Raw genomic sequence first — 24,122 nt, forward strand, 5'->3', positions numbered from 1 at the left:
TATCTACCGTAATAAATTATTAACGCTTTTATAAATCCGTTGATAAGCAGGCCCTGGATTTACGGTTTCAAAAAAAAGGCATACGTTTCACGGCGCGCAGTTTCTCCGTTATTTCATTTGTTCTACTTTTCTCGTCCATGTGACAGATATTGACGTTTAATTAGAACTTACGAATCGTGGATATGACAAAAGTTTCGGTTTAATTTTTAGCCCGATTTATAAACAAGGTTACCCCATTTGAAATTTATTCGATCCTCGTGTGTTCAACTCACCAACTAAGCGACAGAGTAATTGCGACTAAGTCAGATCAAACTAAGCTCGGCGTCTCTTCCACTCGACTGACTTGATGTGTGTCAATAGAATAACAACTATTGTAGGAAGTCAAGAGCCAGCTTAAACAGTTTTGCGAAATCCGATACGTTACTATAATACAAACTCCTTCCATTATTTTTAACGTGTCGTGATTAGTGACCGTTAATCGATAATTATTCAGAAATCGTGAGATGCGGTCTGGTGTGATGTAGGTTTCAGAAAAACATTTTCTTTATCGTGCCAACGTTTCGATCTTTATTGAGATCATCTTCAGGGCCTGGGATTTACAAACATTGTTTAAATTTTTTATATTCCACCAAAGTATTTCTACTCACTCAAAGTGTTTGTTTTCTGTGTAATTGTGCCATTCTTGCGTGTCGTGTCGAGAGTGCCAGTTAGATATTGCTGTTTTATGTTTCTATTCCTTTGATTTTGAAGGGGTGGAGAAGGACGTCGGGATAGAAAAGACATTTTTGTGTAAGGTTTTTGTATAAGTAGAAATACCTTGATTGAATATAAAAAAAACATATTTTGCTTTGTATAAATTCACTTTTTTCCATATCCTACATGTATTTGTTAAATTTAAACAATGTTTGTAAATCCCAGGCCCTGAAGATGATCTCAATAAAGATCGAAACGTTGGACGATAAAGAAAGTGTTTTTCTGAAGCCTACATCACACCAGACCGCATCTCACGATCTCTGAATAATCATCGATTGACGGTCAATAATCACCACCCAGTTCTTCTTATTATTTCAGCCTGCTTGCTATCAGAGCTATTACCAGCACCTCGTTTTTTTCGATCTTTCTGGTGGAACTTACGGGACTTGATTTCTACTCGTAATTTACCCCTCCACCTGTGGTGAAAAGGCTCTACACGTAATTATTATCATTAGAGGAATTAGAAAGGAGTTTAGATGACATTATCTCTCTAACACCTGCATTCTTGCCAAATCCTGTATGGTAGGTAAGAATTATTTGTAATTTGAAGAATCAACCAAATACTGACATTTGATTATTCTGATTGAATAGGGGGTAATAATGCTTTCTAGTCATTTTCATTAATTCGTTAGTTTTATTAGTATCATTACATTTCCAGAATAGATTTGGTAATTACTGTGACGACCTTGTGCTCAAAGGTACGAAAGTATTTTTGTAAAATAGACGATCTGGCCAAAACAGTTAAACATACCCTGCCTTATTATATTACGCATCGTGATAAAAAAAAAAGGTTTCAGAAAAACATTTTCTTTATCGTGCCAACGTTTCGATCTTTATTGAGATCATCTTCAGGGCCTGGAATTTACAAACATTGTTTACATTTAACAAATACATTTAGGATGTGGAGAAAAGTGAATTTATACAATGCAAAATATATTTTTTTATATTCAATCGAAGCATTTCTACTCACTCAAAGTGTTTGTCTTCTGTGTAATTGTGCCATTCTTGCGTGTCGTGTTGAGAGTGCCAGTGAGATATTGCTGTTTTATGTTTATTCACCTTGTATTTTGAAGGGGTGGGAAAGGAAGTCGGTATAGAAAAGACATTTTTGTATAAGGCGTCGGCTTCTTTGAGGTGAAAAGAGCCGACAACGGGAAAAAACTGAAGATGATCTCAATAAAGGTCGAAACGTTGGCACGATAAAGAAAATGTTTTTCTGAAACTTACATCACACCAGACCGCATCTCACGATTTGTGAATAATTATTTTTAAATTTTTATTTCCATTAAACCAATAATTGCCAAGTATTGGGTTGTCCGGAAAATAATGCAGGATTTTGGTATTAAACAAAAAAAAAGAAACTAGTTACTTTAAAGCAATGTTCTTTAATCAAAATAATTTCCCANTACAAATGAGTAATCCTGTAAACGTAAACAGAATATTTTATATAGATTTTTTTTAATGAAAACTTAAAATCCTGCATTATTTTCCGGACAACCCAATAATTATTCTGTCTCACAAGCAATATCAAAGAATAATTATTTTTTTCTTCACAAAACAGGTACAATTAATAAACAATAAAGTAACTTCAGTGCAAAATATGAGAATGCCCAAATAATTGAGCGTGGAAAATCCATTAATGTAAAATCGTTATGTAAAATTCTCGTACAATTTAATAATTTTCATGAGATTTGACTTATTATGAAAAAAGTCGTTGCGCAAAGAAGTAACGAGTCCCTTAGACTATCTGACTTTTGCCGGTTGCAAAAACTAAGGTGTGAGCAAATGTATTTAAATCGTATTCCTTGGAGAGAGGTTAGAAAACAACAAGGGTCATTTTGTAACAAAAAAAGTTTTTCATTTTGCCGCTGAGTGCACTTTGCTGGCCGGGTTTTGACTTTTGTATCTGAGGCAGCGAACGTAGACTAGAGCTCGGCTGCTTTGCCTACTGAACTCAATAAACAATGAAAGTCAGGCACTTGCTCAGTAAGCACATTAAGCATAGTTTTACAAATATGTCCTAGTATAACATTTCACCTTTAAAATTAAGTTTGTTGCTTAGAAGGAAGAGACATTTAAAACGTTTATTTTTATATATTTTGTTAGTTCATTTCTTCATAAGTAACGTGGTTTTCCAAGGGAAAATATATATAAATTAATGGCTTTAAGTATTTTCACATAAACTGAAGAGATTCGATGATATGTAGGTTTCGATGGTGGGTGGAAGAGTAGCGTTCAGAAAATTCTAGGGGTGAAGGTGGGAATTGAACCCTCGAATGGAGTCTGCGAGCAGAGAGTCTAACACGGACTGAAATAAACAGGATGGAGTGGATTTTTAAAGGTTAAAAGACTATTTATATGAATTTAGTTTCATAGATCACTGCCTAGTGGTTGAGCCAGGATTCGTGTTTGTGAACTTGTTTTACTATTTGAAACTGTACCGAGATCTTCAACGGAGGTGAGTATTGATGTGTCGTTGGCAAAAATAATAGTGGAAGTGTTAGCGTGAGTGAGCCGATCAGCTGGGTAAATTCTGTAGAGGACGAGAACGAAAACGCTGCGAGACGGGATACTGCGAATTTGGTCAATGGAAAATATATAGTTTTGGACAATTTGGAAGTGATGGTATGTAAGGTATGATTTGAATTTGAAGTTGAGGTACAAAACCTTGGTGCCATAACTGTGAAATGTCGAGATATGTACAGAGGACACTAGGGTATCACTGGCTGCGAAGACCAAGAAGTTTTTTCGTCAAGATTTTGAGGAAAAACCCTTCTTTCATCAGAAGTTTGAACCATTATTTGGGTGGTATCCAAGGGGATGTATATTTTTTAATATACTTTAATTTATTTTTCCTTTTATGAAAAAATCAGAAACATAATACAAAAGTATAGTACGATATGGATAATTATCCATCTGTCGGGGTAAACTAAAATTGCAAAACATAAATAAAATGAAAAATCTTAATTAGTACTAATTATTCTAATGGATATCTACATATGAATAATAACAAAATTATAACATTTAAGTGTTTATACACAGTTTGACATTCGTTAGCTAGAGGTGGAATTAAACTTAATTTTTTAAACATTTTTTTGAACTTTAACACCAGTTGAAGTGTTGAATCAATTGATATCGCTATCGCCAAGCATCGCGTGCGCAGCATGAAAGGGATTTACATGTTTTTTTCGTTTAGGATCTGGATAAATGAATCACGAGAAAGGCTGGGAACACCTAGATGCAGAAGACGAAATTCCAATAAAATTGAGAACCCAGCCACAAAGAATATCTTTCACCCTTGAGTTTGCATAAAGAACACAGTTCGTTAGTATTAGATTTTCATGGTACAAAGTTAAGGAATATTCGCAACGCATTTTTAATAACCATCGCAATTCCAAAATGCGTAAAAGTGTGCTTGCTCACCCAGAGGGCTTAGAGAAACAAAGCTAATAGTCCAACTCCTTATAAAGAGAAAAAGTTTAGGCGATTCTCAACCTTCCCAATTCGACCTATAAGGATTTCAGATAGTTCTGGCCAATCGATTAAATTTTCATTTGTAATCATGAAAGCACAACATAAATCATGGGACAACGTATACAGTCTCTAACAACATACGTGTCAGTGTACGGTCTGGAAGAGAGTAGAGTTATTTAATAAAAAATTTCTGAACTTTTTCTACCATCATATCTATGGAACCCCCAGTTCTTACAAGAATAAGAGAAGATGGAACGAGAAAAACTGTTAAATACCTTGAACTTTGCTGAAAGCTGAACCAAGACAGGACTTAGTGGACCCAGGAGTGAACAGATCATTTTAAACTATATTTATTGAAAACTTAGCAAGTGTTGCTTTTAAATTGTAGATGATCAGTAAAAGACAATTTTGACGCTAGATTGATCCATAGGTATTTATTGTTATTTACAAGATTTATTTTCTTACTCTTGCAATTACAACTCTCTGACGCAGCTTGCCTACCACTAAAAATTAAAATTTAGATTTATCCAGATTTACAGTCTAGATCCATTTGTCACAAAAAATTTCTTATAGGTTAATATTTCTTTGAAGGTCCTCGATTCTATCTGCTAGGATCACTATATTATCTGCGTACAAAAGGAACACCTACATTCAAGAATGGATCTTAAGACATCCAAAAACAAAGAAAATAGGATTGGGCTTAACAGCCACCCTTCCCTTGTCTCACATCGGTTTCAATTTGAAAAAGCTAACACCCTAATTTTTCTCATTCTTTTTCACACTTTGATAAATTTTTCCATATGATGGGTATTGTAGTTTACTTGAAACGTACGATTACTTTTTGATTATTGCTTGTAATATTGTCCTTTTTCTGTCTGATATTTTACCCGATTTATTACCTTGATATTGCATGATATCCAGGTTTTTGACTAATAAAGTTCTGTTTTGTTTTTATTTTTCATTTTGACTGTACAAGCAAATGAGGTCAAAATATGAATATTTCATTATCAAACGATCTGTTCCAACACAGATTTTTGCATTAAAAAACTTTTCTGATCCTTTCAAATTAGGTCATTCATTCTGGATATTATCCGGATAATCTGTCCTAATATATTTCGTCTTTTATACTTTACGCTAAAAGAAAGTTACCGCCATAATTTTTCACGTTTTTTTATTTTTGAAACTAAGCAATTTTGCTACCTTCTGGCTACGATTCTATTGTATGTCTATTTTTTTCCGCACGTAATCCCATTCGTTGGTCGTCCGAGTGTGCATGTCTACCGAGGCAGAACTCAAGGACGTAATTTGACTCTCTGTTTGAGTAGGTCTAGGATGGACTTAATTGGAATCGAAAGAAGTGCTCTAACGGGTTCGACGTCAGGCGTCAATATTTGAACGAACCGCCGAACCGTTGACGATCTGTTTGCCCAGTGAAATTGCAGCTCGTTCAACCCCTCTAACACTGTTAAAACGCAGATCTTTCCTTCAATTTCGCTACTCAAACCTGTTAAGAGAATTTTTATACATAATGAAGATACTATGGAAAAACCAAGCACCAAGTAGAAAGAAAAGTAATCAAAAAATGAGAAATTACTATTCTGGCTGACTTATTAAAATACCATAAAACAATTTAAATTTTTATAGACTTATAGGAAGGCGTCGGTGCATGTAACGGTTTAGGCGTTGACATGGCGCTAATCTCTGTAAGGTAAAGGTCCCCGGTTCGAATCCAGCGGCCCTGCGTCGAGCCCGACATACTTATAAATGGGCTTTTGTTTAAAAACTCTGACACCCCGAGGGTTGATATGTCCTCTGGTGTTGCGAACCCTCGTACAAAAAATAATAATATAAACTTATACAACTCCACGTAGATAGGTTTTATAACATACATTAATTTGGACAGAGATAAATATTTTTTCTGCGGAGCATATGACACTGTTGTTTTATTTAAGGTGTAATTTAAGGTTTACTTTGAATATATTATATAACATGCTGGGGAGAAGCTTGGCAGATTCAATAATTAAAATATAAATACAATTTAGAACTGTTGTGTAAATAGAATGTAAAAATCCTTTTTCTTATTTTTGAAAAATTCGATGTTTTTCCTCTACAGGACGTTTTTTAAGATATTTAGTATCACTAACAAATTGTATTTTAAAATCCAAACGCTTATATTATAACTGAAAGAATTCAATAAAATATTTGTATACTTAAAAACTTTCCCTTAAAATTAAAACACTTCAAGTAATTAATTTGTCATAAAAAATACAACATTTTATATATAATGAATTATGCATAACCTAAAAATGTATATACTAATCTTTTCATTTCTCCAAATCTATTGATTAAAAAAAATCATAATTTAACTAAAAACGGGATATTTCTTCTTAGAAACTAATAATTTCGACTTTAACTGCTAATTTACAATTTTCAATTGTAACTATATGTGTGCGATCATTATTTAACAATGCGTACATAGTTTTCGTTAAAAAGTAATAAATTTGGTGAAAATTTTATTTTTATTTTCTAGCTTAGGTTCGGTTTTTATCTGATTTTTTATAAACCAACATTCATTATATTGTATGAACATGTTTAGTGGTCATATACTAATTCATTATTACTTTTATCTAAGGTTCAAATGAAAAAGTTAGTCATTATTCATTGATTATATTCGTTAGATCTTAATTTTTTAAAAATTGGCTTAGGTTTCAGTGGATCCCGTTTTCCTAATTTGTTCATAAAGATTAAAGAATACGTGCGAGTATTTCCAAAAAATCACCAGTCTTTTATTACAAAAAGAAAAGTACAACGTCATGTCATGACTCTTTGAAATGAAAGGTTTGATTGTACTATGAAGAATCTGATGGTTAAAACCTCCAAATTGACCAGATATGTTTTGTTAGTCTGGAGTATGTCACATTTTTTCAAAATTCTCATAAAGCCTGATGGTTCCAATTTAGATTAAAATTTCGAAGTTTTAAATAGCTTATTGTTCGTAAGAAAAATAAAAAGATTGTCTACTATTTTTTCGATTAATGGGACTAATTTATCATATTATAGTACACTAATAATTCCTAATCTAATATTTCATATTCTATGAGAAGAAAATCATATTCTTTTTTTGCATATCTTTTATGTTTGTCCCTTTGACCCTTGAAATTTACGAAAAATATAGAGGTACTGATATTAAAATTCCAAATAAAATTATAATTCCTGTCGAGAAAAATCAACAGTTTTATGTTTTATTATGCCTATTAGCATTTGTTTCAAATTTTTGACCTTTACGACGATATTTGTGTTTGTTTCCATGTCTAAAACAATTTATAAATGTACGCTTCTTGTGAAGTATATTAAAATATTTTTTATAGATCGTGTCTCTCAAAGGTATCCTTCACTTGACCTACTATATTACTTCCAGTTTTTCATTGAAAGCAATAATCTATCTGCGTAATATTCTACGAACGCTGGTGTAATTACTGGCCCCCAATTTACTAAGTGTACACAGGTGAAATGGAATTCTACACTCAAACCGCCACCCTGAATATCACATAGGATACGGCAATCCTCTCAAGTAACTCTGATCCTGTGGTTTCTACTCTAAACCTTCAACCAAACCTCACACTACAGGAGACGCAGTATCAAATGAAAACAATAGAATTTAACAGAAAAATCTACCCACTTCGTATAAAACCTCCAAACTGCGAAAGTATCTAGTACACCGACAGTCGTTGAACACCGTATCCCCATACCCCACTTACGTTTCAAGCACAATGCAGTGCTTTTTTCACGACTCCTTGATAAACCCTCAAACATACATCTCGAAAATTTAACACCTTATCAAAATCGATTTACACTTAGGACTGGAAAATTTCGTTTAGAGAAACATTCCAACCCGTAGCAACCAAACTGGATAATCCGTAATCCTAGACGATCTAGTTTATGTGCCAAACTAAACTACCTAAACAGACCTAAATAATTCATCCCCTTGCTGCAAGTTTCATAAAACCCTTCCAGCCGCCATAAATCTTCAAATCCATACACTCTCAATCTGGCAAATTTCCTCAAACCCTCCGCCAATTGGAGAATTAACCAAACTATCTACACCCATTTACACTGATTGATGGTGACACTAGTCTTAATTAGCTAAACAACACCAGGTACATTGGAATGCTGCCAATTGATAGTTTCTCCATTCTTGTCCTTCATTGTATACACATCTCCTCCATACCGAATTCTGTTGGTCGATGTAAAGTTTTGCAAGTTAAAACAAAATGGTTTTGCAAAATAAATTAAATCATTAAGAAAATATTTTTATGTAAACACAGTAGGTGAGTTGCAAGTAGTTGAGAAATGATAATTATTCCGTTATTTTTGAAACTTAAGAAAGAAAGTTGGGTCTGTTTTAATGCGGTTTTTGCATCTCTTTGTGGAATTTATTTTAAAAATTTCAGATGTTGAATAGCCGGTGATCAATTTTTATGCCGAGTGTAATGCATTACGCAGTCCCTCAAGCGAAAACTGATTTGTTTTCAGAAAACGTGGCTCACGCTCAAGTAATCGGATTAGGACATGTTTGCTCTTTATATTCCCACTGATATTTTCATAAAAAGTATGATTATAAGATTTGTTTCCACATATATTTTTATTAAGAAGTTTTTACTCGGATTTATTTTTATGCTATATAAATGATCCTATTCTATTTTAGCGTGATATAGCCATAAATGAATATATAGTTGCAATATAATCGGTAACGCAATTGATTTTTTTCATTTTCCTTGTTTCTTATATAATGCAGAAATCAAATCAATAAAAAAATAAAACCATTATTGTATTTTTCCCAGCATTCTCTATTTCAGGATTTCATTTCGTAATGCCGATGGTCGATGAATGCTGAGTGATACCATTGATGAATGATAACGTCCTGCTGTTTGAGAACGGTTTCCGAATGGTTAAGATTATCGAGCTTAGTCCGGGGTAGATTGGCAACCCCTTTTAGAAAACCATGTCCGATGCATTGAAATGCTCCGGGGACCAAGTCTCTCGAGAATATCTTTAAAACCTTGGCCCCTTTCGATATTGCAAACCTCCTGTTGTCAACATCAACAAATCGCCTTTTAATTTAAGTCCCGATTAAGTCTTGCATACCTTGGTAGGCTCTTATTTAATGTAAAACTTTTTTTTACTTATTTACTTGAAAGCCAGAGTTGTCGACCTCGACATGCAAGAATTTAATTTTTAAAAATACGGGGATAGTTGCACTTGACATAGAGAAAGCTTTCGATACAATCTAGTCAAAAGTATTTTGACAGCCTTATAACGTCCAACTTTACAAAATACATTTTTAGTATAACATCAACATTTAGTGTAACCTTTTATGTAAGGTTTTGGTTGAAATGAAAACGTTAGTGTCACGAGCAGGATTCGAATCCACGATCTTCGGCTCAATACGCCACTGCTCTACCACTTGAGCTACCACTCGGACACCAATTCCCCATCTCAACCTACAACCGTTCGAATTTTCCCTCTTTTTGCCATTTCAAATGTCGTGTAATCAGGATTCAATCCTCGGGGACTTATGAAGTGGCCACGGGGAGCTGTTCGTGAAGTTATAAAACTTAGTTTGTCACCCTCACATTTTGAGGATGACACTTTCAGTCACTTTTGGAAAGTGAATGGGGCACATTAGAATGCTGAGTGGGGGAAGGTCGAAGGAGGGGAGATGTTGGAGTTGAACTGGAAAAAAGAGATTAGGTGTGTTCCAGACTCGATAATGGTTGCTCGAAGCTAAAGTAAATTTTACCATAATTTAGTTACCACCAGGGTGAGTTGAGCGATTGTGCTGTATCGTTGTGTGGTTGCAGGTTGGAGTTGGGGAGAAGAGTTAAACGCCTTAGTTACCCAATGTTATAATTTTGGTTTAGCTTGTATATATATGTCTTGTAAATATACTTTGTTTTCAGTCGGTTTATTTTCAGCAAGTGTGCTTTTATTTGTTTTGTATTAATTTTCCTCTACCCTTTACTATCCCAAGTTTTAGAAGTGTTGAACCCTTATTTGTCGTGCCGTCGAATGATCGACGTCACACATTGGTAGCAGAGCAATAATTTTTTTATCTTTTTTTTGGACTTAGGATTTTCGTTTATTTATTTTTTTGTTTGTTCACCCCTCAATTGTCGGCAAAATTCCTTACAGTTGCATGATCCAAACATCTAAACGCATGATAAATTAGGTTGCATGAAAAAAAATATATATAATCATTTAAAACGAAATTATACAAAATTGAAAAAGAGAGATCACAATTTTTCACTTCGTAAAACTCATATAAGTCTGCGATACAAAAAGGTCGCCGTATCACTTAGAGGAATCGTTAATCCTTTTTCGTAACAACAATAGATTAAAATTTTAGCCTGTTATATGAAGGAGAAATTTAACAATCTGAATTCGACTACGAAATTCAACAATAAAGCAAATTTAATAATTATTTAATAAAAACCAATATAAAAAAATGACGACACGGACACCTCCGTCTACTTCCTCCACTGACCAGCTACGCAGCGCGGACATAACAAAAACCCAAGAACCAAACGTCGTTTCACAGCCCCGGTTTTGCATTGAATGTTCGGAAGTGTCACATTTAGATCAGGATTCAAGTGAGTGCACGATTTGCAACGGTATTTTTCACTTTAGGTGCTCAGACATAGCTACGCATGATAAATGGGTAAAATTACCGGTGGACAAGAGGGGGAAGTGGAAATGCAGCACTTGTAAAGGCACGACAAATAAGGGTCCAACACTTCTAAAACTTGGGATAGTAAAGGGTAGAGGAAAATTAAAACAAAACAAATAAAAGCACACTTGCTGAAAATAAACCGACTGAAAACAAAGTATATTTACAAGACATATATATACAAGCTAAACCAAAATTATAACATTGGGTAACTAAGACGTTTAACTCTTCTCCCCAACTCCAACCTGCAACCACACAACGATACAGCACAATCGCTCAACTCACCCTGGTGGTAACTAAATTATGGTAAAATTTACTTTAGCTTCGAGCAACCATTATCGAGTCTGGAACACACCTAATCTCTTTTTTCCAGTTCAACTCCAACATCTCCCCTCCTTTGACCTTCCCCCACTCATATTCTGTGCCCCATTCACTTTCCAAAAGTGACTGAAAGTGTCATCCTCAAAATGTGAGGGTGACAAGCTTTACTTATTAAATATTTAGTGGTCTATTGACCAAATTACTTCCTTCAATTAATTACTCTTTTTATGTAATGTTTTGGTCGAAATGTCAAAATTAGTGTTTATCGTATTACATAAACTTGGCCCTACAAGTTTTAGTTTTTGACGATAAAATTTGAAAATACCCGACAGCCGGTAGGAGGCGAAACAAAAGAGGGAAGGGATACGATAAAGAGGAGAAGAGGCAGATTGGATCAAGCCTTCGAAAGGACAATTTGGACACAAGCCTAAGATAAAAAAATCAGAAGCAGCAAAAAGAAGAAAAGAAGACCCTTTCAAATTTTCCTTAAAAAAAGAAAATGTTTTTGTTACTTTGTTTTAAGCGTTTAAATAAAGACTGGAGTCAGATTATTTTATTATTTTTACTGTAACATTAAAATAGACAGTGACCTAGCTCGATTACATTTTTATTTTTGTTAAGTTTTTCAATTTTGTATTATTGTAATAAATTGTTAGTTTTTTCAAAAGGTAGGTAATATCGTCTGACCACTAATTCTTTTTTCTTTTTTAATTTAAATTTTAATTAAGTGTTTATGCCTATTTCTACATTGAGGGATCCGCGAAAGATAATTAAACACATAAGTTGATTTTGTAGGATTGGAGATTTTTTTACCTGCCTAACTATCTGATAATATTATTATTGTACCTTTAAGATGTTTATTATTTATTTCATGTGCACTCGTTTTATGGCTGGCAGATCGGCTTGAAATGTGGATGTGGGTAGGGCCGAAATACTTTGAATTGTTGCTTGACTCTCCCACACCAAAAAAACAGCAAAATAAAAACCGAGGGTAGACAGAAGTAAATAATCGGAAACGGCTAAATTTCAGGTTCACCACCCCGCAAACCCTACGGAAAAATCTCACTACACTGAAACACTAAACACGTTATTATTTAACCAGCAGAATTATCTTAGTTGTTGCTTTAAGTTTTTATCGTATTCTTAAAATTTGAATGTCTGAAATATTAGAAAAATATCTTATTTCTGTGATAGGAGGTTTACATTTAAAGATCGTGAGGTGCGGTCTGGTGTGACGTAGGTTGTAGAAAAAAAAGTGTGCCCTCTCAAGACGACACATATGAATGACACGTCTACACGAAAACCAAACACTTTGAGCCCTGAAGATGATCTCAATAAACATCAAAACTTTGGCAAGATAAAGAAAATTTTTTTCTAAAACCTACGTCATACCAGGCCGCACCTCACGATCTCTAAATAATCATTGGTTAACGGTCACTAAACGCCACACATTTTTACGTTTAAAATTGTTTAGATGTGTTACAAATCTATATTTCTTAACCTTTGTTACAAGTTCCAATGTTAATTTTCAATTGAATAGTACAAAGGAACGATGAATATCCGTTTATAGAAAATTCTGATATTTGGCTGTTATAATCTGGAGAAGATCTGAAGACACGTTTGGTTTTGGCAAAATAGTCTTGATAGCCACAAAGTATAAGCAGGCTATTTATACATCCCAGTAAGTTTATGATAGTTAGACAATTACAGACTAGTTTTTAGTTGATCTTCTAGGATTGGAGAGCCTTTCTAGATTCCTAACCTTCTGAAAATATTATTATCATTGTACCTGAGGTGTTTATTATCTATTTCATGTGCACATGTCTTTATGGTTGGCAATTCGGCTTGAAATGTGGATGTGGGTTGGGCCGAAGGCCTTGAAATTTTTACTTGACTTCCCCACACCAAAAAACAATAAAATTCCCACCGAGGATAAGCAGAAGTAAAAAGATCGGTAACGACCAAATTACAAGTTCATCACCCCGCATACCTAACGGAAAAATCTCACATTCCTGAAATACGTAATCTTATTTCTGTAGTGTGAGGTTTACATTAGAAAAATTTAAGCTGTGTTACTAATCCTTGTTTCATAAAATTTGTCACAAGTTCTAATGATGTTTGTCAATTGAACTGTAGAAAGGTACGATGAATATCCACTTGTAGAAAATTCTGAGATTTGGTTGTCATCTGTAAAAAAGTAAGTAAAAGCTAGGTCTCACGTGTTTGGTTTTGGCAAAAAACTTGATAGCCCCAAAGTATAAGCAAGCTCTTTATAGATCCCAGTAAGTTTATGATATTTTAAGAGTTCCAGACTAGTTTTTAGTTGAACTTTTAGGATTGAGATCCTTTTTAGCCGCCTCTATGGAAATATTATTACCATTATGCCTGAGATATTTATTATCTATTTTATGTGCACATGTTTGTATGGTTGGCAATTCGGCTTGAAATATGGATGTGGGATGGGTCGAAAGCTTTCGAATTCCTAATTTACTCCCCCACATCAAAAGTGCCCACTGAGGAGAGACAAAAGTCAATGATTCGAAAGACCAAATTATCGGTTTATTTCCTCTTAAATCCACAGTAAAATATTACAACTACAAAACTACACACCAAAATATTATGTACGTTATTATTTCACTTTATGCAAGATATAAATATCATAGTTGTTACTGTAATTTTTTGATTGAATTTGTTAAATTTGTATTGCAGAAATATCAGGAAATTATTTGTCAAAAAAAAATTAATTATACGTACCTATGCACGATGCATTGTTCTTGAAGATAATCCAGCGCGAGGCCTAATTCACAAGCGTACAGTAAAATGCAGTCTTCTGTAAAGTTTACTTCCTGAGAGAGGTGATACCGCAAGTCACCACCCAGGAGGAGATCCGACACCATGAATATATCTTCTTCATCTGGAAACAAAAATAGGCCAATACACTAATCCATCACTCATACCATGGATTAACATAAGCTAGATAATTCATGAGGGTGGATTGGAAACGGATGGGACGAGATTCTGTCAATGATGCGTAACGTGACGAATGACTGTTCATTGCCGAATCCCAATGCCCGGAGGGTGAAGAAAGGATGGGAAATTGGGCCAACCTTTGTGTGATTCCGAGCCTTTTAATCCTGTCCTTGATACAATTTGAAAAAGAGGGATTGGGCAACGTTTTATTGACGGTTTTTGCCAAGCTACTCCTAAGCCGCTAACGCTAATTAAATATGGGATCGTTCGAAAAAAACTTAGATCATTTGTTTTCCATATAACAGTAATCGTTGGTTTTATGTAAAATAGTATATGTAGTATAAGCATAAAAATTAATAATTATTAGAACTCTATTAATATTCATTGGTTTGTAAAAGAAAGCATAGTATTTTCAAGTTTCTGGTCTTAAAAATTAGACATTTTCGCGTTATGTGGATAATGGGTTGTCTGTAATGGGTTACAAATTGGCTTGTAGGTTCAGAAAAAGTAAACGGTTCGAAATGTTTTCATACCTACAAAATATAACCGAAAGATAATAATGAAGGACGAATTTTGTTAGGGAAACGTTAGTAACTTTAAAAAATATTTGGATATAGCATATTCAATGTGTCATGTTTTCGCTTTTTGTATTGTTCATTTGTTCAAATTATTCGTATTATTTGTTTTGAATAAGCACACAATTGTCCGTTTTTAATACCGACGATCTTTTAACCCAGCTTTGTTTGGAGCGGCCGAGTGTTTATTTATCATCAATATTTATATCTCTATTTTCTTACCTTGCTCTCTGTTTATCTCTCTCTTTCTCTCTCGCTGGAGACAAATAATATAATAAAGAAAAGAAAATTGAGATTAAGGAGATCTTTCAGTTAGACCATTCAATTTAGTTTTCTGGAAAATTTGTCATCACTTGTTTTCCAAATATTTTTCCCTCGATTAGCAGATTAAGTATTAGATTTAACAGTTCTTTCTTTAATAAATATAAAATTCATTTCAGGTATTGTTTCTGTTAATGTATAAAGAATGTGAGATACGCCCAATCCCAATTTCAGGGCGCACAGTCGGTTTTGACGGAACTACTTTCAAGTCATGAAGGTTTAACATAATGACAGCGCCGTGATTTAGTTCTACCTTGAAAAATGGTGGTAGAGGAGCGGCGTATTTAGCCGAAGGTCGTAGGTTCGAATCCCGCTCGTGACACTGACTTGTTCATTTCAACCAATACCTTACATAAAGATTAATTAATTGAAATAAGTTATCTAGTACTGTTACATGTTTCATTGTCTTAATGCTTCGCCTTAAACTTAATATATACGTGGCTGACATTTTTCTTTCCCAATTCTTTATTTTCATAATCTAGATTTTTCTTTTTAACTAAAACACCAATTTTTTTAATACCATATATTCTAAATATTTCAATCGCTATGCATTTCGGGCCATGTCCCTCTTGAAAATTATATTATTTTGAAAACCATAAATGCTTCTTTAACTAAAAATGTTTTGTAGCTTTGAAGACAGACAACTAACCACGGCTCGAAATGCGTAGTGACTGAAATATATGCCATAAAATATAATTGGTTTTAGTTAAAAAAAAAAAAAAAAAAAAAAAAAAAAAAAAAAAAACACTGTTATAAGCATTTTTACACCAAATAAAATTAATAAAAAAGGATATGAATGTTTTTACTTTTATTCTTTAATAAAAAAAAAAAAAAAAAAAAAAAAAAAAAAAAACACTGTTATAAGCATTTTTACACCAAATAAAATTAATAAAAAAGGATATGAATGTTTTTACTTTTATTCTTTAATAATTAAGGATAAAAAGAAAACAGGGAGATAGGACACTGTGATACGAAGTAAATAGATAAATGTTTCACACACTTCGGCCTTGTTTAAACCGCATATGTACAACAAAATTTATTAGGGTAATTAAATTGAATTATTAGGTTTAAGGTAAATTCATTAATCAGTCTCTCATACAAGGCTGGTAGTGCGTTTTCTCGGAGAGCCTAAATATACAGTCACAGTAACTGATAAATAGACACCAATTGTGGAACATTTTAAGCAAATTACACTTCTGCACAACGACAAATGAAGTTAGTTGACAATCAGTAATATTTACTGTTTAAATTAAACACAGTGATTAATTTCTCACTTGCCACGCATTAATTAACTTGTACATACTCTGAATGAAAAATTCCGCGAATTGATTTTTTATAATTTTGTCGATAAAAGAAAATTCTGCCCTTAATTTGTTTCATTGTTTTCACCAATAAATATTTGTTTTTGCTGTGTGTTCGCCAGCAGCCAAATTGTTTTAATTTTGAAACATCAACTAGAGGTAAATGCCCTTAATCCTTTATCCAAAACAAGGATGAAGGATTTTTCCATGTTTACTTTTATCGGAATTTAAAATGTTTATACATTTTTAACCTGAAGCAATAAACTGTTTAGTTTACATCTTTGTTTTCTTATTTTCACATTTTAAAGTTAAAATGCCGCTTAGTTCTGAGGATGTTGCGCGTGGCGTGGCACTTAGTGATGATGGACGTTCAATTAGGTGCGGCTATTGCCATCGGATTTCCCTACAAAATACCGCGACACGCCGTTATACGTTTTCGAGAAACTGGGTCCTACCATAGAAGGCCCGGTACTGGACGCCCTAGTGTAGCAGAACCATAGGATGATCGTTCTTTGACTTTCAGAATTTTGGACGGCACCTTACTGTTGTTCGAGAGATTCATCAACTACAGGAAATTTGAGGTGTGCAAATTTCTGAACAAACTGTTCAAAGAAGATTGAATCAGTAGGAAAATATGGTTTTTTCGCTCCGTTATGAAGACCAGAATTGACCACAACACATGGCCAGAATCAGCCATTGGTATTTGGACGGTTGGTATGCTGTACCTTTTACAGGTAAGGTTAGATTTGCTCTGCGATCTCCAGATGAGCGTAAGACGGTAATTTTTCTCAGAGTCAAACTTTTCAACGTAGCTCAGCGATGGTGTGGACAGAAATCTCCAAGGAGAGTCACAAGCAGTAGGCTGTTGTTTAGGCCACTCGCTATGCGGATGAAATTTTAGATCATCATGCGTAGCCTAGCCTTGGTGAAATCAGCGATAATCCTACTCTAATGCACGATAATGCCCGTCTACATGTCGCTCGCATAGTTCAAACGTATCTTCAACAACAAAACATCGTGGCTTTAGCCTAGCCAGCCAGTTCTCTAGATTTGAACCCCATCGAACATTTATTGGATAACCTCAAAAGTCGCATAAGAGCTCGTCCTGACACTCCACGATCTTGAAAAAAGTCTTTGCGAAGGATGGGCTAACCTCCAGCAAAGTGACATTTCCAGACTAGTAGAAAGTATGCTGCGAATTCTTTGAGCTGTAATTAAGGCAAGAGGAGGAAATACGCAATAATGAAATGTTAATTAAAAATCCAAAACAAAATTAAAACAAATTTTATCTGTCCATCTTTGATATTATTTCTTTTTTTTTTTTTCAATTTCCTTAGCAATTTATAAGTGTTCTTTTGCTATTTTAAACAAAGACTCATATTAAACGTTCAACACCGCGAAACTTTGATTAATAAATGAAAATATATACAAATCAAGATATATTACAAGTGGGTGGAATTTTTGCCTGTCTGCATTAATGTTTTTGCTCAGCAATAGAACTTGTTTTGGATGGTGGCCTATTACGGGAAAACTGAACGCTAGAGGGCGGAGGGGCAAGCTCTATTATGGCGAGATTGAAATCGCGCATACGTCACAGGACTTAAAAGGGCCGCCAAACTAATTTCACCCAGGCAAATCTAATTCGATTTCCCTTTGGTAAACAAACTCGCTCCCAGGAAGTTGGGTTTTTGTACCGGGATCTATTATGGCAAAGTGCGTCGCCGGTCAACTTTGAAATTTCCGAATTAAAAATGTATTCACACTCGGTCATATGGTTGTTTTACACTTTACACCAAGTCGAAAATTTAACGGTTTCAGTCAGTCGCATAATTTATTTTGATCCTACATGTTTACAAATTGAACACATCTGACAATAATGATGATGAAAGGCGATTAGGATGTGGGGGACTTTGTTTCCCAAGACAGCAGCTTTCTAGCTTATTGCACTCTGCTAGTTCTTTCGTTTAGTCTGTCGACTCATCCTTCTCTTAACGAGTACTAGGTCATTGACTGTCGATGTTAGAATTTCTCTCCATGGTTTTTCATTGTATCCTAGCATTTAAGTATATCACAGCATACAGGGTGTTGCAGGCTAAATTGTCAATACTGCCTTGGTGAATTCACTAAATAAAATGTAATTAAGAACCAGGTTTCTATGTTGACTCTTTCTTGAGGTATTAACATTTTTGTGATTCTTAACTCAGATTTTTTCAAATAAAATTGTAATTTCTTAATTTTAGCGGTATTAGAATACAAATCTGACCTTTATTTCGCAAACTAAATTAAATTTTACACATGATAACCTTTTCGTTGAAGAATTTGCACTTCCGAATACATGAATACGCTCAAAAAATAACAAATGGCAAAATCCATGGCATTTGGCAATACTCAACTGTGGCTCAAACAATGACTTTTCAATCAAAATTTTCAAGGATTTCACGAAATTTGCCTTGTTTTATAAGGACATTAAAAATCTAATTTTTGTTACCAACTAATAAATATTTTTATCAAAAATACGACATGTATGATGTTCTCGTGTTGCTGCTCTCCTTGAGTTTGATGTCACGTTTATCAATGTTGCAAAGGTATTTTCTTAAAAAATCCAAAAATGTAAAAGTGAGTACGTCCTTGGAATACTCATAAAGTTAGGCAAATTTTTGAAATCTCCGAAAATTTTGATGGAGAAGACGTTGAGGGAGCCATAGTTGAGATGTTCTTTCTGTTTCTTGTGGACAATTTAATTTACTTAGCGAAATAAAGACAAGATTTGTGCTTTAATCCCGCTATAGTTGAAAAATTACAATTTTGAATGAAAATATCTGATTTTAGACTAAAATCACAAAAATGTTATAATATCAAGAAAGAGTCAACATAGAAACCTGGTTCTGGTGACACTTAACTACGTTTTATTGGGTTGTCCGGAAAATAATGCAGGATTTTGGTATTAAACAAAAAAAAAGAAACTAGTTACTTTAAAGCAATGTTCTTTAATCAAAATAATTTTCCATACTCTCAATACATTTCTCCCAACGTGTTGGTAACTTATTAATTCCGTCTGAGTAGAATTCAGAATTTTTAGAATTGATAAAGTCAATAAATGCATTTTCCAGTTCCGTTTGATTTTTGAATATTATGTGTTGTAAGTAGTGGTCCAGGTGTCTAAAAAAATGGTAGTCAGTAGGCGAGAGGTCCGGAGAGTAGGGTGGGTGAGGCAAAGTTTCATAGCCAAGCTCCAATAATTTTTGTGACGTTACACGTGACACATGTGGTCGAGCGTTGTCATGGAACAAAATGGGCCCTTTCCGATTGACCAAAGAGGGCTTCATTACTGCCAATTTCTGATGCATGGTATTAATTTGGTTACAGTATGATTCAGCATTGATGGTTTCGCCAGGATTTAAGAAGCTGTAGTGTATTAAACCAAATGAAGCCCACCATACCGTAACCATTACCTTTTTTTGATGAGTTGGGGGCTTTGGAAAATGTATTGGAGCTTCTCCTTTGTCGAGCCACTGTCCAGAACGTCTAGTGTTATCGTAGAGAATCCACTTTTCGTCACATGTAACAATTCTGGCCAGAAATGGGTCATTTTTGTTTCGACAAAGAAGTGATGCACAAACATCAAAGCGCTGATTTTTTTGGCGATCGTTTAATGAGTGTGGAACCCAATTTTCGAGTTTTTTCACTTTTCCAATCGCCTTGAGGTGGTCAGCGACGGTCGTTTTACTGACTTTGAGTTGCTCTGCAAGTTCTCGAACAGTTGTTTTGGGGTTTTCTTCCACCACTGATCGCAGAACATCATCATTAAGAGAGGAAGGCCTTCCACGACCTTCTTCATCTTCAAGGCTGAAATCTCCCTCCCGAAATTTTTTAAACCACCTTTGCACAGTGCACTCATTAACACAACCCTCGCCCCAGACTTGGTTAATGTTTCTAGCCGTTTGGGCTCCGCTTCGGCCGAGTTTAAACTCGTAAAAGAAAATCGTACGAAATTCTCGCTTTGACATTATAAGGATGACTGAATTATTTCCAAGTAGCGGAATGCTACAGAGGTAAACAAACAATATCATTTGGAAGAGGATAAATAAGTGTTGACATTCATACAAATGAGTAATCCTGTAAACGTAAACAGAATATTTTATATAGATTTTTTTTAATGAAAACTTAAAATCCTGCATTATTTTCCGGACAACCCGATATTTAGTGAATTCACCAAGGCAGTATTGACATTTAACCCTGTAACACCCTGTATATTGTCTTGCAGATCCACAGTGTGTCTATTTTTCTTTACTCTTTCGTATCAAACATATAACGTTGTGGAAACCGAATTTAGTAGTTATCTGCAATGCTTATTATTTATTTTAAGATCATCATCTGGACAAACCTATCTTGAAGATGTCTACAAATTGACATAATTTTTGAATAGATAATTACAACTTTCTTTGAAGACTTATTCCCAACATTGCCAAGGGTTGTACACAATTGACCTCATTAAGATTGCTTTGCTGTGATGATTAAGTTAAAATAGGTTGCAAACTTAGCGAATAACGATTGATTAAGGGAGGGGGCGAAAGAATGCTTTTATATGAAAAGCCGTTTTAATTTGCAATATTATGTTTTAAATATTAACAGCTAGTTTTAAATTTTTTAGGGTCATTTTCAAGATCTGCGGAAAAAAATTAGCAATGATAATCGGACCAGGATAAGAAAAAACGGCCAAGCTACTAGTTTGTTTTGTCCTTATTTGCGAAAAAAACCATAGCATGTTAAAATGTAAAATGTTCATTCGTAAAATAATTTTTCTTTTGTAATAAAGCCCTATTGGTAAAATGTGCCAATGGATAAACGGTTTCGCTAACATAGAATTGAATTGACCTGTTGCGCAAATGAATTGCGACATGTTGACTTGAAAATGAAAATATTCTTGACCTCACGAATTCTATTAACATGTACATATTTTTCGTAATTTTCTTACCTTTTTAGCAGTGCATGTTATAACATACAAAAAAAAAATTAACCATGGCTATGACCGATAAATTTGCGATTACGAAAAAGAAATTTGTTTGTATTGATGGACCATTCGTAAAAATCCACTATTTTTCGTGGTCCGCTTGACCAATTAATTAAGGTTTTAAGTTGTGATAAAAGAGATGGGAAGTTGGTGCCCGAGGGGATTGAAGTCACGATAGCTCACGTGGTAGAGCAGCGGCATATCAAGCCGAAGGTCGTGGGTTCGAATCCCGCTCGTGACACTGACTTTTTTATCTCAACTTAAAACCTTAATTAATTGGACTTCGTAAAAACTTGGAAATAAAGACATTCGATATTTCCTATAATTGTTTTGCATTAGTAATTCTTTATTTACACAACAGCACAAATAAAAAAAGAAAAAAAGACATACTTTTTTACTAGAGAATTAAGAGAAAAACGATACATTTTGTATGGTAAGATAAAATTTCTTTTTTATGTGCTAATTTTTTCAACGAAATTTTTCCTGTCAAAATTCCATCGTACGGGTGTTAACAGTTTGGCTTTCACTGAGATGCATTATTACGGGCAGGTTGACTTATTCTCACAATCAACGATTTAAATTCCAGTCATGATACGAAGTCTACTGGGCCAGAACCTCGTGACCTTTACTGATAAAACAACGGTTAGAATAATTAAAAAAATGTTTTTACTTTTTTCTTACTAATATTTTTTAAAAATCAAATTTATTTATTAAAACTGGTCTTATTAGACCAACCATTAATTTTACAACAATATTTTAGAATAAATAAATGTTTACATTCTTATAAACCCATTGGTACAATAAGATTTACATTTCACTTTCGCTATTCACTTTTAACTACACAAGTTCATATGGCTTTGTTATTTTTAATCTTCTGATCGTGTTTCGGTTATGTAAGAGTTTGGTCGCTTCCACATTCTCATGCTGGCTGAGGCGAGCCTGGTGTTTGGCGGCAAAACTTTGTATTGCCGCAGTAACTTCGGGGATCTTAAGATAAATAAGTCCTTATTCCTTATGTACAAAGGTGCATTGATCATGTTACGTAAGATTTTATTTTGTAGTGTTTGTATGATTTTGATATTGCTGTGTTTGGTACAACCCCATAGGTGATTACCATATGTCTATATATACCATATGTATATAATCTTTATGACTTGTTTATATAATAATATTTTATTTAGTATAGCAAGATTGGAACCACGTCCTATCAACCAGTATAGTTGTCTATACCTTAAACCTATTTCAGTCCTTTTTCACGTGTTTTTTCCATCTCAGCTTGGCATCTAAAGTCATTCCCAGATATTTAGCAGTATCGTTGTATGGTATAGTAGTTCGATCGGTTGTGAGCGACGGAACATGATCCACTTTTTTGTTTGTAAAGATTAGATGAACTGATTTAAGCTGATTAAGCTTGATTTTCCATTTATCTTATTACATGCATTTTGTAGGATTTTGGTTGAACTTTACTCCATCTATTTTCGGAAAACAGCTGGTGGATAACAAATAAAGCATTGGACCTAATATGCTACCTTGTGGCACTCCTGCATTTATAGTTTTTAATTTTGAATATTGATCTTCTTGTTTGACTCTAAACAGTCTGTCAGTTAGGCAGGAACTGATAATATCGACAAACTGCTTTGGTAGCATACTTTTTAGTTCATTGATGTGCCAGACCTTGTCAAAAGCTTGTAAGACATCAAGGAAGATAGCAGAACAAATTTTTTTTTCTTCAAGAGATTTTTCTATTAGGTCCGTTACTCGGTGAATTTAGTCTATTGTCTAAGGTCTTGTTCGGAATCCAAATTGGTCGTCAGGGATGACTTTTTTTTCTACAATGGGTTTTATTGGTTTTAATAATAGCTTTTCGAAGAGTTTAGACACTGTCGGTAGTAGCGATATTGGTCTATATAATTTGACCTCGTTCGCCGGTTTTCCTGTTTTTTATTTATCATAATGACTTCTGCGAATTTCCAGATGCAGAGAACATATTTCATCGTACATATTAACATTTTTTTGTAATTGGTAAAAAATGAAAGGTGAAATATCGTATGATAGGTGAGAAAAGTTCAAAAGGGTGGTTTTAGGCTAAGTCCAAGACAAGAAATAGAATAAGTGAGTTGGCCAGTCTCACACTGAAGTGCCTCGATTTGAAAAGGCCTTTGTTCTGGTTTCTCCCTCAGTAAAACAGTCAAACGCATTTTATGTCTATGACATAACAGAAGCAGGCTTTACAGAAAACTGTTTTTACATGAAAAGCATAATACAAACAAAAATATATTTAAATAATATACCAAGAAATGAATTTATGTACAACATCACTAAAAATTATTTGACAATTTTCTAATGAAGCTTCTCAGCTAATTTACCATCCATTTTGCAAGTCATGTCTAATTAAAGGAATGTCAAACTTTGACTAGCTTTTAGTAACCAAATTATGTCACAATTTCAGTACGTATCATTCATGAAAATGTATAATATACAATATCATATAACATAGTGTAGAAATGTGTGGTGATTAGTGACCGTTAATTGATAATTATTCAGAAATCGTGAGATGCGGTCTGGTGTGATGTAGGTTTCAGACACGCAAGAATGGCACAATTACAAAGAAGACAAACACTTTGAGCCTGAAGATGATCTCAATAAAGATCGGAACGTTGGCACGATAA

At 34.1% G+C, this 24,122-nt stretch overlaps 1 protein-coding gene across 1 annotated transcript in view; it reads right to left on the minus strand.

Moving 5' to 3' along the window:
• LOC106662397 (serine/threonine-protein kinase 32B) overlaps nucleotides 1-24,122 on the minus strand; it is a 231,577-nt gene that overhangs the window by 91,614 nt on the left and 115,841 nt on the right. Inside the window, exon 5 of the mRNA XM_014386465.2 lies at nucleotides 14,030-14,189. Coding sequence (XP_014241951.1) covers nucleotides 14,030-14,189 — 160 coding nt within the window. The remainder of the gene's footprint in view (nucleotides 1-14,029; nucleotides 14,190-24,122) is intronic.

The sequence above is a fragment of the Cimex lectularius genome, unplaced genomic scaffold (genome assembly GCF_000648675.2).
Source record: "Cimex lectularius strain Harlan isolate CLEC.00 unplaced genomic scaffold, Clec_2.1 scaffold51, whole genome shotgun sequence".
Taxonomy (NCBI): domain Eukaryota; kingdom Metazoa; phylum Arthropoda; class Insecta; order Hemiptera; family Cimicidae; genus Cimex; species Cimex lectularius.